Genomic DNA, 16,756 nt, shown 5'->3' with positions numbered 1-16,756 from the left:
AATAGGCGACGGGATGAATGTAACCCGTGTGGGGGCACTGTTGTGACAGGACAGCACCAACCCCATATCCCGAAGCATCAGCTTCCACAAAGAACGGGAGATCTGGGTCAGGATGCTTAAGAACAGGAGCGGAAATAAAGGCAGATTTCAACTGGTCAAATGCTTTTGGGGCCTCCGGTGACCAAACATACAGCACCTTGGCACTGGTCAAGGGGTAAGAGGCGCAGAAATGTCAGAGAAACCGTTAATAAATCGCCTATAAAAGTTGGCGAATCCCAGGAATGATTGCAATGTTTTGATAGACCTAGGCACCGGCCATTCCAGGATAGCTTTAATTTTGGATTGGCTCATACGGACCCCTTGGTCAGTAAGGTCGTATCCCAGGAACTCCACTTCGGACACATGGAAAATCAATTTTTCAGCCTTTACAAACAATTTATGTTCTCTTAGATGTTAAAGTACAGTTTTGACATGTTGGATGTGTTCTGTCTGATTCTGTGAATAGATCAAGATGTCATCCATGTAAACTATGATGTATTGATCTAGGATGTCATGGAATAGGTAATTCATAAATGCCTGGAAGGTCACTGGGGTGTTACAGAGCCCAAAGGGCATCACCAGGTATTCAAATACACTGTAACGTGTCTTAAACACAGTTTTCCATTCGTCCCCTTCTCTCATGCGTACCAAATTGTAGGCCCCTCTGAGGTCGAGCTTAGTGAAGATCTTTGATGATCCCAGTTGATCGAGGAGAACCAAAATCAGATGAAGGGGATACTGTTTTTTTATGGTAGCTGCATTCAATGCGTGATAATCAATACAGGGACACAAATCCCCTTCTTTTTTGGGAACGAAAAAGAGTGGGATGCAACTGGAGATTTTGAAGGGCGAATAAACCCCATAGCCAGAGCCTTGTCAATGTACTCTTTGAGTACGGCATCTTCCTTGAGGGTGACTGAATACACTCTTCCAGCTGGTATCCTCATCCCTGGTACTAGATCTCTCGGGTAGTCATAGATCCGATGCGGAGGTAGAGTTTCTGCCATCCCTTTGTCGAACACGTCCGCATATTCTGCATATTGAGGAGGAACCACAGTCATAGCTGTGTTAGAAATGGCTCCAATATGCACAGTGGAGGACACCAGTGCCCTGACGGGGCTATCTTGGCTGATTCCAAGCAATGAAGTGCATCGGGTGTTGCAGACATTGATAGGGAACTGAATCTGATGGGTTGACCAATCAATTGCAGGGTTGTGGAATTGCAACCATGGAATACCAAGGATGACCTTGTATGCAGGGGCTTTAATAATGTCAAAAGATATCTCTTCTGTGTGGCCTTCATCGGTGCTCAAGACCATTGGAACCGTCTGATGAGTTACCATGCCAGAGACAAGAACTAACCTTCCACTGCATTAACTGTTTCAGGAATATTTTTGCGAATCAGAGGTATCCCTGACATAGAAGCAAAGCATTGATCAACGTAATTACCAGTTGCTCCCAAATCTATCACTGCCATTCCTCTAAATGACCCTTCCATGCGTCAAGGAAAAATTGACAGGAAGATGGATCAATTTGGTAGGATTCTGTAAAGAAGAGTCCATAGGTGTACCTCCCGACGTAGGCACTCCATCTACTGTCGGGATTTGGCGTTTCCCGTCTTTCGTTTGGGTTTTTTGGGGCATTCAGGCAACAGACGATCAGAGGCCCCACAATACATGCACAGGTTGTGTGACCTGCGATGTTCGCGTTGAGCAGGCGTGAGCGGACCTCTAACACCATTCTGCATTGGTTCAGGAGCAGGGAGTGTAGTGGAGGAGGTTTCCGCAGATGCTGAAGCGAATAGAACTGGCTTCTTCTCACCACGCCTTTCGGCGTTGCGAGCATCGATCTGAAGGACTAAATCAAGCAACTCTCCAAACGCTGTGGGAACAACTGGGACAGTGGAGAGTATGTCCTTTAGTTCATCAGAGAGACCCTGGTAGAAGACTGCTGTCTTTTTCTCTTTGGGCCAAACTGTCTCAGCTGCCAACTGATTAAAGCGGGCTAAATAGACCAATAGGGAATTGTTCTCTTGTCTGTGCTTCAGTAACTCCAAATTAGTAGCTTGAGTAGTATATCGTGTGTCAAATACTTTACTCATCATAGTGAGAAGGGCATCGCAATTGTAAAGAACATGACTGTTGGATTCTAACAACGGATTTGCCCAGGCGTCGCGGTGCCACCCAAATGTGACAAAACAAAAGCAGCCTTAGTTGTGGAAGTGGGAAAAGAAGCAGGACGACACAAGAAGTGCAGTTTGCACTGATTGATGAAAGTCCTATATTGTTTGGGGTCACCCAGGAAACGTTCTGGAGGAGCCAGGGGAAATTGGGTGGTAAGCATAATGGGAGTCTTTTCCTGAGAGGGAGCTGGAAAACCGGACCCTGAAGCTGTAGCTCCAGCGCCAGTTGCCTGTGAGGCTGGAGTAGTCACCAAGGCCTGGATAGCGTCCATACGTTGGCGCAATGCCTCTTGTGCATTGATCAGGTCGGTTCTCAGATCTGTGACCATTTGCACGATCTGTGTCAAGGCATCGCTAGCCTCCGTGGACATTGTAAGGCTGCTAATTCTGTTACTCACCGCTCCGTAAATAGGTCAAGAAATCTGGATAAGATGACCTTGGAGACGGAAGTAGAACAGGAATTCACGGTTCAGCCTCCAGTATCCCAGCTCCCCTGAATTCAATGATTCAGGCTTCCTCAAAAGAGGGGCTCTTCTCGACGATATACCTCTCTGCTGTTTCAATCTGAACAGACAGAGGTGCCAATCGCCTAAAAGAGCAGGGAGAACACACACCACCAAACCAGTGCTGCAAAGGAATACAAAGATGATTACAAGTGCCAAGATGAGGAGAAAAGGCAATACGACATATATAACTAAGGAATTACCTATGGTATGGATTAGTGGAGTTTACTATGGGGATGAACCTACAAGGAAAATAAACCCATTATCATAAGCATCAATGTAACCTAATAGACTCCCAATAGGTAATCAAACCAAAAACAGACCTGAAAGGAGGAATTCTCAAGAGTTAATGATGTCCCGAATGGAGGGCAACAACGACAGGATAAAATAACAAAAGGGCAGGTTAGTACAGGAAGGTAATACCCGGGCGGCACGAGGGTCGCACTAGTGACGGGTTGGTGCATACACAGGAAAGCGTCTCAAATGCACTTGGAGAGCTGTTCACTGAAGAATGTTGTAGTCCCAGAAAATGTACAAATAGAATCAGACAGGAGGAAGGAAATGTACCAGTAAGCCCAGCAGAGTAATGGTCTCTGACTGAAGTAGTTCAGTGGAGGTAACGCTGACAAGGTCTCCCCAAGGAAATGAGTTAGACTTGATTTACCTTACAGCCTCGGGCAGGATGTTGAGCAGCTGAGGAATTCCGCAGGAAGTAAGGTGAGGGAACTGCAAGGAGGCAGTGGGCGCGGGCAGAGGCAATCTAGTAGCGGTCCGAGTCAAAGCCTGGGGTGCAAGAAACCAACAAGGAGGAGTGCAGGCAATCCGTGGGTCAGTCCGGGTCAGCAACGTATGAAGTACAGACAAAGCCAGAAGGAGATCCAAAAACAGTCTAAGAAGACACGCGCAAGTCGGGAACCCGGGATTCAATAGAAGTGTGAAACAGGAGTTCACGAGGAATACGTAACGTAACCGTATGAGAGTAACACCACAATTAGCAGCAACAAGCCTTCCGGAGAACAGTGTTTTTAAAGCACAGGGAGGCGTGGCTTCGATACGCGTTCCCCACGTAAGTAACGTGTCAGTTGACACGGGTTACTCCGAAGTATATACAGGCGCCATGGCAACCTGAATCTGCTCCACAAAGGAGCCTGCAAATGCGTCTTTCTCCGCAGGGAAGCTGCGGAATAGGGGAACATGGCCTTTCGTGGCCGAAATATAACAATGAGAAGGATCTCAGTCTTACTGTCATTAGGCAATGATCATTGGCAGCACACTATGCCTGAAAAGCAGTCAGTCAGGGATGAGAGAGGAGGAACAGGAGGCAGTGGAGGGAAGCTTGAAGGAGAGCTGCATGCCGTCTGCATAACACTGGAAGTGAGGAGAGAAGGATGAGATCAGGTGGGCCAGTGGGGCAAGACAGATGTTGAAGAGTCATGGCAAGAGGATAGAGACTTGAGGGACACAGCAGGTGGAAAGTGTGATGGGGAGACAAAAGGGCCCAGTTGAACCTGGGAAGGTCTGTCAGAGAGGAAATAGGTCAACAAGTCCAGTGCCAGGCCTGTGACGCCAACAGTGTCACTGAGCCAATTTGTCAGGTTGGCATGATTGACCGTGGCAAAGGCAGAGGAAAGATCCAGAAACATAAGAATGGATGGAGAGTTGGAATCAAGATTTGAGAGCAAGTCTTCACAGCTGTTCAGTAGAGCAGTTTCCATGCCTCTGGCTGCTCTGAAGCCAGACTGGTGGTTGTGGAGACAACCAGCAAATTTTGTGTGTTGGATCAATTCGGAGATGACCAGCTTCTCCAGGCGTTTGCCCAGGAAGAGGGTAGTGGAAATAGGGCAGTAGTTAACCGGGCAAGAAGGGTACTTGATGGGTAGCGGGAAGGAGCCAGCGGCAAAGGAGTGATTACAGAAATTGGCCAAGGGAGGCACTGTTGTCCTTGATAGTTCTGGAGGAGCAGGGGAGCACCTGTTGGAGGAGTTCCATGCTTTTTCACCCCTGGTCCTTGTGGGCTGCCAGGAGGCACCGTTGGCGATAAGGCAGTGCGATTCTTTCTTCCAAAATGGCACCCAGCATTTTCTCCTGGGAGTGGACGGAGCAGTCTAGTCGCTAGGCAATTCCACTGGAGGCCGCAAATACATATACAGATATCACCAGAGATCAGCGTGTCTCAGCGCTCAGTATCCAGGTACCCTGCTCAGTGCTATTGAAACCTTGTTCCTCATTCTGTCTCCCTTCCTTACCTTGCCGTTCCTCTTCTCTGCCCTCCCTGGACTTCTCCCGTGTTCTGCCATGTTCCTTGTCGGAAGTTGTTCATCCTGCTATTCCACCTTCTCAGTCAGCTGTTACCTCACCTTGCTGCCAGGTTTTTTCCCCTCTCTGATGGTTTTCCTGTAATTTGGCAGTCTTCTAGGGGTCACTCTCCTGGATTGTTTGACCATCGGGCAGGGTGGCCGGCTTCTCCATGAGACCTGCACCAAACAGAAACCTTGCAAGGACAAAGACCGCAGCAAACCAACGCGAAAGAAGACACAGGTGAGCCTCACCAATGAATGTACAGATTCTGACAGTTTGAGATGCCAGAAAATTCCTGAAGCTGTGGACATGGATCCTTCCTTATAAGATCTTCTGAACTCTCCACTGAGGTGCAGAATCTCAGGGCAGAAAATGCTGCCTTACGACAACTGGTCTTATCACCGGATATCCTTGCTCAGCAAGGCTCTACCCTGGGAGGGTCCCTGGACAAGTATGATGGTTCCCCAAAGAAACTCAGTGACTTTTTGGACTCCTGTATGGTCCATTTCACCTTTAAACCATGCATTTACTCCACTGATAGGGCTAAGGTGGGGTTTATCATCTCACATCTGAATGGTAATGCCCTTTTATGGGCAACACCACTAGTTGCCTCAGAGTATCCCCAGCTGGATAATTACACAGGATTCAAAGTCTCCTTTAAAGCTATGTTTGATCGACCAGACGTGGTATATTCAGCCCAGGAGAAACTGCTTGAATTTCAACAAGGGTCCCAGGATATGTTGACCTACGTAACCATATTTAGGCAGCTTGCTAAGGATGTAGACAGGTCAGCCACTGCCTGTTTTACACTCTTTCGGAAAGGCCTGAATGAAGAAATCAAAGACAAATTGGCTAGGGTTGTAAGACCCAACACCTTCCAGGCTCTCCTTGATCTGGCCATGCAGATTGATTTCAGAGTTCAAGAAAGGAAGGCTGAGAAAATAAAATGTAGTGTACCAACTCTCAGACCAACGCCTGTGTATCCTACGCCTTGAGAGTCACCTTCAAATACTTCCGGGGAACCTGAACCTATGCAAATGGGTTCACTTTGAGGACTGCTTACTACTGAAGAGAGGAGTAGATGGATAGAGATGGGACTTTGTTTGAATTGCGCATCCCCAAAGCACATGGTTCGCAATTGTCCAATAGTACCTCCTCAGCATTCGGGAAATGCCACCTCCCGTTCCTAAGTGGAGCTGGTAAATGGGAGGATGACTATTGCTCCTTTTTTCTGCTAACCTAGGATCTCTGATACACTCCGATACACTCTTCTGTAGTGGTCTTACAGGTTTCCTTGCAGTCTAGTCAGGGAGAAACCCTGACTGTTCGTGCCTTGATGGACTGCGGTGCCATGGGATTATTCTTAGATGATGAGTTAGCACATTGTCATCAAAAACCTCGATAGAAGGAAGAAGCTCAAACTGTGGAAGGAATCAAATGTAGCCCTTGAGGACTGTGCTATAGAAACACGTGACCACGACATAATCCCTTTTGGAAGGATCTTTATCCTGTTTATCCTGTCAGCTCCTGAAAAGATTGCCCTATCTCAAACATGGATTAATCCGACTGTCTAAATCTCCAGCAGGAGCTTCGTTGTTTTTTGTACCATAAAAGGACATATCAGAATTACATCCTTGTCTGCATTACAGCGGTCTAAATCAGGTCACCCAGAAAGACAGGTACCCGTTGCCACTTATATCTGATATTCTGGAAGCTCTTCAGGAAGCAGTTCCTTTTTCCAAGCTGGATTTATGTGGGGCCTACCATCTCATTTGGATTAGGGCAGGAGACGAATGGAAAACAGTGATTCAATTATCGTTTTTTCTCAGACATACTTTTTCAATTTGTCATCATATGCCTCAATAACATACTCATTTATTCTCGTCATTCTGCTAAAGACCAGGACCATGTCACCAAGGTTCTAGCTCGCCTCTGGGAGAATCACCTCTTAGCTAAACCTGAGAAGTGCCAGTTCCATTTGACTTCCATTTGATACCTAGGATTTGCTTCAAGTCCCTCTGGCATATCCATGGATCCTAATAAGGTCTCTGCAGTAACCTTTTGGTCTCAACCCACCACTGTTAAACAAATTCAGTAATTTCTGGGACTGGATAATTTCTGCAGGAAATGTATACCTAACTTTTTGGCCATCCTACATACAGCCTATAACACATCTTCTGAAAAAAGATGTTCCCTTTGTTTGGTCTGGTTAACAGGAATTGGCCTTTTCCTTATTAAAAAAGAAATTTACTGAAGGACTCATCCTTCGACAACCAGATACAACCAAACCCTTTCTGGTTGAGACCGATGTTTCTGATGCCACTATAGATGCAGTACTTAAACAACTTCAAGATGATTCGGAGCAACATCCTGTGGCTTATCTTTCAAGAACCCTTACAGATTGTGAAAAACATTACACTGTATTGGAAAAATAACTATTGTCTATGCGACAGGCATTTCTTAACTGGCGACATCTTTTGTTAGGTGCTAATCATCCGGTACAGATCAGAACAGATCATCAGTATCTTCAGGCCCTCCAATCCATGGAATGCAGAAACAGCAGACAGGCACGTTGGGCTTATTTTTTGCTCAGTTTAAGTTCCAAGTTTCTCACATTCCAGGACAGCAGAATATAATTGCTGACACACTTTCCCATCATCCGGATCTTCTGTTGGATCCATCTACTGACTTTCCCAGGATGTTTTCCGAATATGGTATTTTTGTCATGTTGATGACTTCCTGGAGCAGGTTCGTCAAGACACTGTTATCAAAAGGATGGGTTGCTCTTTAAAGAAAGCTGTTTGTTTCTACCCACAGAATCTACCAGAAAATCTGTCCTTTCCTTATGCCATGATTCTTGGTTTGCTGGTCATTGAGGGGAAAAAGTCACCTTACAGACTCTTCAAAGGCAATTTTGGTGGCCGAAGATGGCACACTCCGTTAAGGCACACATTCAATCATGTGTAATTTGTGCCCAGAACAAATATTCCAGATTACTTTACCAGCCAGAATTACCCTCTAGACCTTAGCAAGTCATAGCTACGGTGGATCTTCCCCCCTCCAGGGGATCTACTGTCATAATAGTCACTATAGATGCCAATTCCCGCATGGCCCATTTCATCTGTTGGCCAAACTACCCCCGGCCCCCGAAAAGCCAAACATTTTGCTTACAGAAATATTTTGTCTACACGGCCTTCCATCCACCATAATCTCTGACAGAGGAAGTCAATACACTTCATGGTTTTGGTCTCAGCTATGTCATTTACTCGGAGTCAGAAGAGCCTTATCATCCAGCTATCATCCTCAGAGCAACAGAGTCACAAAAAGGGCCAACCAGACCCTCAAGCAATTCCTTTGATATTTCTCTTCCCAAGTACATGACAATTGGGCTGCTCTTATTCCAGTTGCAGAATTTGCTTACAATAATCCAATCGTACTTCTCTGAAGATTAGTCCTTTTTTCTGGAACTATGGTTTTCACCCTTCAGTTCTGCCTTCGGTAACCACTGGGACTTCATCCTTCCCTACAGTTGATACATGGGTCCGGGATCTGAAGTCCATCCACAAATAAGTTAAGGAACAATTGTTGAAGTGAGAGAAACCACCAAAAGGCTTGCTGATCGCAAGCCCTGAGAGACCCCCCCTCTATTCTGTGGAGGATTTGGTTTGCTTATTATCTAAGTACTTACCTAGACATCTACGGCTTAACAAACTCTCCCCTCATTATTATGGAACTTTTCTTGTGAACAAAGTCATTAACCCTGTTGTCTTCCATTTGCATTTACCTGCTATATGGAAAAGCATTCATCCAGTGTTTCACACTTCACTACTGAAGCTTTACCAATCCTCTTCTAGGAAGGCTCGAGTTCCTGCCCCTGTAATCACCCTTGACCAACAACAGAAATATGAGGTGGCTAGGTTATGTGATTCGAGGTACTGAGAAGGCGATGATAGTTTCTCGTGGACTGGAAGGGTTATCCCCTGAGTCAACGGTCAGAGAACCCGCTTCCAACATACATACACCTGACCTTCTCCGCCGATTCCATCGACTTCATCCGGGTAAACCGGGTGGACGAGTTCTTCGGAGGGGGCATAATATCATACTTTTTTGCCCCTGGTCCTTGTGGGCTGCCTGGAGGCAACGTTTGCGATGCGCCGGTACAATTATTTCTTCCAACATGGCACCTAGCGTTCCACCGGAGGTTGTGAATACATATACAGACGCCGCAATGGATCAGCACATCTCATTGCTCGGTATTCAGGTACCCTGCTCAGCACTATTGAAACCTTGTTCCTCGTTCTGTCTCCCTTCCTTACCTTCCTGTTCCTTTTCTCTGCCCGCCCTGGACTTCTCCAGTGTTCTGCCTTATTCCCTGTCAGAAGTTGTTCAGCCTGGTATTCTGCCTTCTCAGTCAGCTGTTACCTCACCTTGCTGCTGGGTTACGCTTGCAGGTTTTTTTCCTCTCTGAGGATTTTCCTGTAATTTGGCAGTCTTCCAGGGCTCACCTTCCCGGAGTGTTTCACAATTGGGCAGGATAGCGTCTGGGGTGTCTTTTCTCTATGAGACCTGCACCAAACAGAAACCTTCGAAGGACAAAGACCGCAGCAAACCAACGCGAAAGAAGACACAGGTGAGCCTCACCACTGAATGTACAGATTCTGACAAGGAGACTTTCATAGAGAGGACTTATCTAGAGACCTCATCCGGTGCCATGGGAAAGAATGAGGAGAGTAGGAAGGAAGGGGAGATGGAGGCCAAGGGAGGCCCGAGAGTTGGCATGGATGGAGGGAGGGGTGTAGAGGAGAGTGAGGACAGGATGTCCTGAGTTTTGGTTAAGACGTGGGAGGCCAGTGACGTATAGTGGGTCAGGGATGGCAGGGGAGAATTGGAGACTGGAGTAGAATTGACAAGTTCCTTTCAGATTTTAAACAGTTTGCCTGTGTGAGTGGCCCCAGAGATGCATGCTTAGACATGGGCCTCTTCTTCGAGTGGATGGAGAATCTATATTGCCTTTGGGGGAGGCAGCAGGCCAGTCTAAGGATGTTCCTGAAGCCTGCCATTTCAGCTCAGCAACTCTGCACTGGCGTTTCAGAGAGGCTAGGTCGTAGTCATACCAGGTGTTGCGCTTGGAGGCAGGCTTTGTGTGGATCCTCATGACAGGGGCAAGGATGTCCAGGGTGTTATTTATAGAAAGGTGAAGATTGGCAAGGGCAGCGTCAGTGTGGGTGTCCATGGCAGAAGTGGGAGGGGAATAAAAGTGCCGGCAAAAGCAGCAACTACACTTGCTTCATCGGTCGAAGGATGGTGAAGGAGACTGGCAGTGCAGGCAGAGGTTTTGCCGTGGGATTTAAGAGATCCAGGAGAGAGGACAGGAGAGCATGGTCAGACCAGGAGAGAGCTGTAGTGAGGGGAATGGAGATGGAATGTCTGCTGAGATGAGAGCGTCCAAGGTATGTCCGGCTGAGTGCACCAAATCGGAGGGCAGAATGGCGAGGGAATGAAAGTCACAGAGGCTGCAGAAGAGTCCAGTGGCCGAATCAGGAAAGTCAAGGTGAATATTGAAGTCTCTGAGGAGGAGTAGCTTGGAAGTGGAGGAAGGAAGGGAAGAGGTGAGTTCAGACCACTCTGAGAGGAACGGGGTGACAGGACCAGGGGTCCTGTAGATGCTGGTGAGAGTCAACGGGAGGGTTGGAGAGACACCACGCCTGCATTTGAGCGAAGAGTAGGTCCGAGTGGGAATTATAGTAGCAGGGACCAATTCAGTGAATGTCAAGGCCACTCCACCTCCACGCCTGTTTGGCCTGGGCTTAGAGAGGATCTTGTAGCCCTTAGGGAGTTGTGTATCAAACGCAGTGACAGAGCTGGCAGTGAACCATGTCTCTGTGAGAGCGACAATGTCAAGAAGGAAACATATCAGAGGAGTGTTTAACAGCAGAGCAAGAGTGAAGCTGGTTGCCACCTTTAAAGGGCTTCCGAGGAGGGGTACAGGGATTTGGTACGCCCATCAGTAGTGGAGTAGGGGCAAGAGGGGTGGCAGATGGAGCAGAACCAGGAGAAGGGAGGTGGTTGATGAGAGATGGAAGATGCCTATCGAGAAGGAGGAGGTTAGGCTGAGTGACCTGGGCCATGACAGTGCCATTCTGATAGACATTAATAATGCACCTAGAGGATGAGAAGTATGCCAAGAGTACTTCCCATCTGGTGGCACCATTAATGGCAATGAGGGGAAAGGGGATACGACTGAGACCATGTGTGGAATCCATAGGTCCGGAGAGGGAGCGACAAAAAGGATGTCTGTGACAGTCTGCCTGGAAGAAGCATTGACGTAGGGAGAGGAAGAGACTGAGCCACTAGAAAGGAGAATGGAGCCAGCCCACCCTAGGCAGGAGATAAGAGGAGAGACCATTCACTTACGTAGGAAGACGAGGGAGTTTCCAGAGGACCCCATTCATCCAGGGGGGCTGTAGAGGTGGGAGGAGGAATGATATAGCTTCACTAGACTAAAGAACAGGTAGGACGGCTTAGAATTTGGCAAGATGGAGCAGGGCCCTAAAAAGAGTTTTGAAGGGTGAATTGAGTAGGAGAGAGTAGGTCCCATGTTTCTCCAGGGAAACCCACCAGGACAAACAAGAGTGTGGAAGCCTAGCAGGAAGCTTCTGCCATCCTACTGTGAAAGGGCCCTGAGGGGAAAAATAAAGTGGCAGTGGTCTGGGTAATCTATCGGCACTAGAGCTGTGGGTTCGCAGACCAGCAAAGCCTCCATCCTAAGCAGAAGGTTGGAGAACAAGACACCCCCTCCTACTGACATCTGGAAGGGGTGAGACACCCCTCCTTGAAGAGGGTAGACTTTTTCTTTATAATTCATTTTCTGATTGTTTTCTTCGGTGGAATTTTGGAACTACTTTAAGCACCCTACTTAATGGGCACCCTATGTTTGTTCTGATTGATCAGAGGGATTCAGAACCTTTGATTTGCACCTGCTATCTGACTTTTGGATTGTTGAAGTTTGAGACACTGAACATGGCAAACCTGTTAGTAGCAGGAGGGGATGCGCTATTCCTGTTGACCCTTTTGTTTAGGCTCATTGACCCTTCCTTCAAGTTATAATACCCTGGCATTTGGAGCTGTCCTTCTGACACTTTATTCTGTTGTGTTTTACAGCCATCCTTAGACCTTGTCTTTTGAGTGTTTAGTTAATAAAGCCCCTTGAACTTTACTTCAGTTTCTAGTTTCAGTTCTGGGAACACAGTGACAGCCCTAGCCACGTTGTCATGGGTGTTTCAGCTGTGTCCTCTTCTCCGTTGCCTATATATGTGTTTTCCTTCCCTGTGGGTTATATTGGGGCTGGCCATGCCTCCTTTTAGGCACCATGTAGTCTTCTCTATGGCATGTTTCCCGGAAGTCACTGTTCTATGCAGTTTGTCTTTTCCAAGAGTTTTTTATGGGCAACCTTTGCCTACATTCCAAAAGGTGTGTCTAGAAAGCTCCACACAGTATGTATCCATTTGCTCCTCATGTTGTATTTCCCAGGAACCCTTACCTTTATGAAGTTTCTGTTTCACGTCTTCTTGCGGTGTCTGAGGATTCATTGATTCCAAAAACAGTTTCCATCCTTTATTTCTTGCAGGAAGAAGACTGGAGGTAAAGGAGAATCCCGAGTGGATAAAGAGTCAGAGGTAGAGAGGGCAAAGGCCAATGCTGCTCTCTGGGAGGCACGTCTTCAGGTGACTGAATTCTCCAGGGTGGAGTACCGAGAAGCTGCCCGTAGACTTGCCCGAAACAATGAGGAGCTAACAAAGCATCAGTACCAGATTGAGAAGGACACTGTGGACATCATTGGCTTCCTGAAGGATCAGGACCAGCAAAAAGATGAACTGGTACGTGCCGAGTGACTTGGAACAGAGCAAGCAGGTGTTACAAAAGGCAGAGCATGTCAGACAGGTGTCAGTGAAAGCAGTGCACAGTAAGCAGGTGCCCATTAAGCCAGTGCAAGGCAGATTTATTTTAGGCAAAGGGGCAATCAGGAGGCAAGTGTCAGTCAAGAGGGTGCATGGCAGTCAGATGTCAGGTAAAGAGATACATGCTAGACAACCACCAGTCATAGTGGTGCACAACATGCACATGTCAGTTCAAGTGGTGCACAGCAGACAGGTGTTAGTGAAGGTGGTGCTAAACAAACTGGTTGCTTTCAAGGTGTGCTTGATAGACTAGTCTCCATCAAGGCCCTGTATGTCAGACAGGTGTTGTTCACGATAGTATACAGCAGATGGGTATTGGTGATTTCAGTGCAGAGAAGATAGATATCCGTCAAAGCAGTCATCACAGACAGGTATCAGTCAAAGCCTTGTATAATCCGCATGCTGTTTTTTAGGTTTAGAATGTTGTTTTTCTTGGTAAACTGGCAGGTAAAATGGTACAATGATGCCTGGGATCTAAGGGGTTGGTAGACGGTGGTAGGCATCTGGCAGTAGACGGCTACATGGTATTTCCAAGGAGGCAGGAAGGGAATAACTGCGTGGTGTGCAAAGCTGTGTGTTTGGAGACGGCAGTACTGGCAGGAAACTCCACGCAGGAGTGTGTTTTCTGTGTCTAACAGCTTGGAAGGAGGAGCTACTACTTCAATTACCTGACACCGACACAGTGTGCAAAGCTATGTGTTTGGAGCTTTTTGGAACTTGGAATTTGGAACTTTATTCCCGTTTGTCCTGCCCTTCTGCAACAGCCTCGCTGGACACCGTGCTCTATACGGCGGTGAGTGACTCCGTAATTGTAACATTCCATGGCTCTCTACCCGCCTATGTGAGCACAGTGGGTCCCACTATTGCTGTGGGATCCGCGGTGGTGGTTTGCAAGCATACTGTACTTTCCACCAGTGCCGTATTTGAGGTCTTGGCGTGTGCTAATGTATGATCTCAGTGTCACAGAATTCCCCCTTTCTCACCTGGGAGCGATCTTTGCAGGATTTCTTGGGCAGTGTCTTCTTACGCACAGACTTGGTCTTGTATAAGCCTGCGCGAGCCTCTTCTGGCTCCAGCGTGCGTTCAAAGCTCCAGGATTCAGACACTCTGGGATCCTGGAACGAATAAGGTAAGCACACAGCAAACGAGTCTGGGAAACAAGGAGGAAGGAAGAGGTTAATGGGAATGGAATTAGGAGGTCCAGGAACAAGGACAACAGTGTAGCGAACTACGGAGCACACGTCTAGTCGCTGCTTGCAGTAGCATTGAGGCTCGCAGGCCCGCGGGGGCGCGGCCTATTTGTAAACACGCTGCGCCTGACGTAAGGACAAGGAAGATGTTGCACGTTAGACGGCCATGTTGGGAGTATCAAGGAGTAAAAGCCCCGTTGTGACAAGGACCATGAGGTCCAAAAGGGGCGTGTTCTGTGGGTCATGACACTCAGGAGTGGTGGCAAACTGATGTCGTCCTCCAATCTCCTGATCACGGACAGTGAGATGTTGGTGGGCGCAGTCACTGTACCCCTCCCTTTGTCCCCAGGGGAGTGCTCACCAATGTTGTCTGTAGGAGTGGCAATGGAGCCTCCTCTGTTCTCTCATTCACAGAGGATCAAATTAACAAACAAGAAGATAACTTATTTTCTTCTTGTCTCAAAGGTACGGAAGGATCCTCCCAGAAAGATCATTTATAATTCAGCTGACAGCTCTATCCTGGTGAGCAGCTCGGCTTGTGCTCCTCCTGGAATGTTGGCTCTGGTGGGTTGTATAATTGCTTCATCATCCCAGTCACCCCTTCCTACAACTCACAGTGCTTCTATAGACGCAAGTCCTGTTGACACTCCTCCAGACTGGTTGTTGGGGTCTAATCTACCTAACCATAAACTGAACTATTCTTTTGAGCCTGATTAATTTTTCTCATCTGAATCGTCACTGACTTCACCACCTCCCCGACCGCCCTCGGCAGCATTACGAAATCTCAAGGGCGGACCAAGCGAAGACCAAAATGGGCTCTTCACTGAAATTAATCAAGTGCTATGCATATTGGTTTCCCTCTACGAGGGTCTGCAGAGAGAAGCCAAATGAAACTCTGTTTTGCTGGAGTCATTATTATTCAAATTTCACCATATTAATTTGCATGTGGCAGCACGCAAATTTGTTTTCTCTCATAAGAAAGCCTCTACAGACATATCCACCACCAAGAGTCCTTTTTAGGAAGGACCGAGTGTGGGGTGCGGGGCATCCTATGCATGGTGATGTGATATTGGCCTTTGTGGCTGATGGTGAGTCTTTAATTCTGATTGCTTCACATCTGACAGACCCTTCGGCCCTCCAGGTTGGTACTTCCTTGCTTGGTTCTTTAAATTGGCCTACTGTGTCTTTTGAGGCTTCTTTTTTATTTATTTTTAAACATTTTATGAACTTTTTATGTAACTTACAGATATACTCGAGTAAATCCCAATGAATCATCATAATGTAGTCTGTGTTCCAACTTCCTTCCTCCACAATCCCCCCACCCACCAGCCTATACCAGTCCCGTTCTTATCTTCACACAACAGTAGTTACACATTGCTACCATGTCTACATTACACCTCTGCCAGGGTTTGTGAACTCAGTTCTTCCACTTGGGTCATAGTATATTCCGAGGCAAACAGTTCCTGGAGCAACGTCCTCCAGGAGTCTAGATCCACATTATTCTCGCTATGGCCTTTACATGCTGCTTCATGCCAAACCGACGTTTCTGCCTGCAACCATTTCTGGAGATCGCCCCACCACTCACGCACCTCCGGTCCTCCATGTGACTTCCAGCGCATTGCTGTTCTGCATTTCGCTAGTATATATGCCAGGTCCTTCAATTTGTTAACATGTTTCGCGTGCTGTGGCCGTGGGAATATCCCAAGCAAGCTTGCAGAAGGGGACCCTATATCTAGCGTTAAATCCACTCTTGCTAGCCATTGTGCTATGTCTTTCCAGTATTGTTGGATTACGCTACATGCCCAGAACATGTGCACCATGTCTGCCTCAACCAGCCCACATCTTGGGCAACTTTGTTCTGGTGCATTGTGAAACTTTGCGATTATACGGGAGTTAGATATGCTCTGTGGGTTATGTATAGCTGTCTTTTGAGGCTTCTTTATTACATCACATGGAAACTACAACACCTACAGAAGTTATTTGTGTAGATGTTGAATCAGTTGTAGAACTGTGGGTTCTTACCAAATACAGTGGCTGTAACGTCTTTAAAAGCTACCAATTGCTCGCAAAAAGTGTGGCACTCAGGTTAATAAGCCTAAAAATAACACATGTAAACAGTTAAATAAGCAGGCTTTGCGCCAATTTCTACGTTCTCCTTTTGTACAGCCAGCAGCGAAGGCTGTTTTGGCCAGCTGTTCGCGTACATTTCTTCCTGCTGCCTCTAGTGTGTCAAATGTCAGCAATTGGCCAATTGACTTGGAGGTATCCATGGTAGAGGTAGCAGTGACACATTTTGGCGCATCGGCTCCAGCTGTAGAAGCATCACAAATTGTCTTGGAGGGGACAATAGCTAATTCAATAGCCTGCCCTTTGGTATTGGATGTAACTAAGACTTTTGTGCCCTCATTTGAGTCCAGGTCCAGTGGGGCCTTACAGATGATGCAAGCTGCCCTGCCCTCTCAGGGCCAAGGATTGAATGTTGTACCTATTTACACTGATATAATGAGGAGTTCTGTGCAGCCCTCTCAACCTACAGCTCTTGTAAGTCGTCTATTGGCTACTAATGCACAGTCCTTTTCTGTCAAC

The 16,756-nt window shown here is 47.2% G+C and overlaps 1 protein-coding gene across 2 annotated transcripts in view; it reads left to right on the top strand.

The window, feature by feature from the left end:
- Window positions 1-16,756, top strand: part of BBOF1 (basal body orientation factor 1) — a 441,525-nt gene that overhangs the window by 67,942 nt on the left and 356,827 nt on the right. For both annotated transcript variants that reach the window (XM_069637643.1, XM_069637642.1), the window contains exon 2: window positions 12,650-12,899. In XM_069637643.1, coding sequence (XP_069493744.1) covers window positions 12,650-12,899 — 250 coding nt within the window. The remainder of the gene's footprint in view (window positions 1-12,649; window positions 12,900-16,756) is intronic.

This window comes from Ambystoma mexicanum, chromosome 14, assembly GCF_040938575.1.
Source record: "Ambystoma mexicanum isolate Mex_15411 chromosome 14, UKY_AmexF1_1, whole genome shotgun sequence".
In the NCBI taxonomy this organism is placed as follows: domain Eukaryota; kingdom Metazoa; phylum Chordata; class Amphibia; order Caudata; family Ambystomatidae; genus Ambystoma; species Ambystoma mexicanum.
This window is presented reverse-complemented; position numbering and strand designations above follow the sequence as displayed.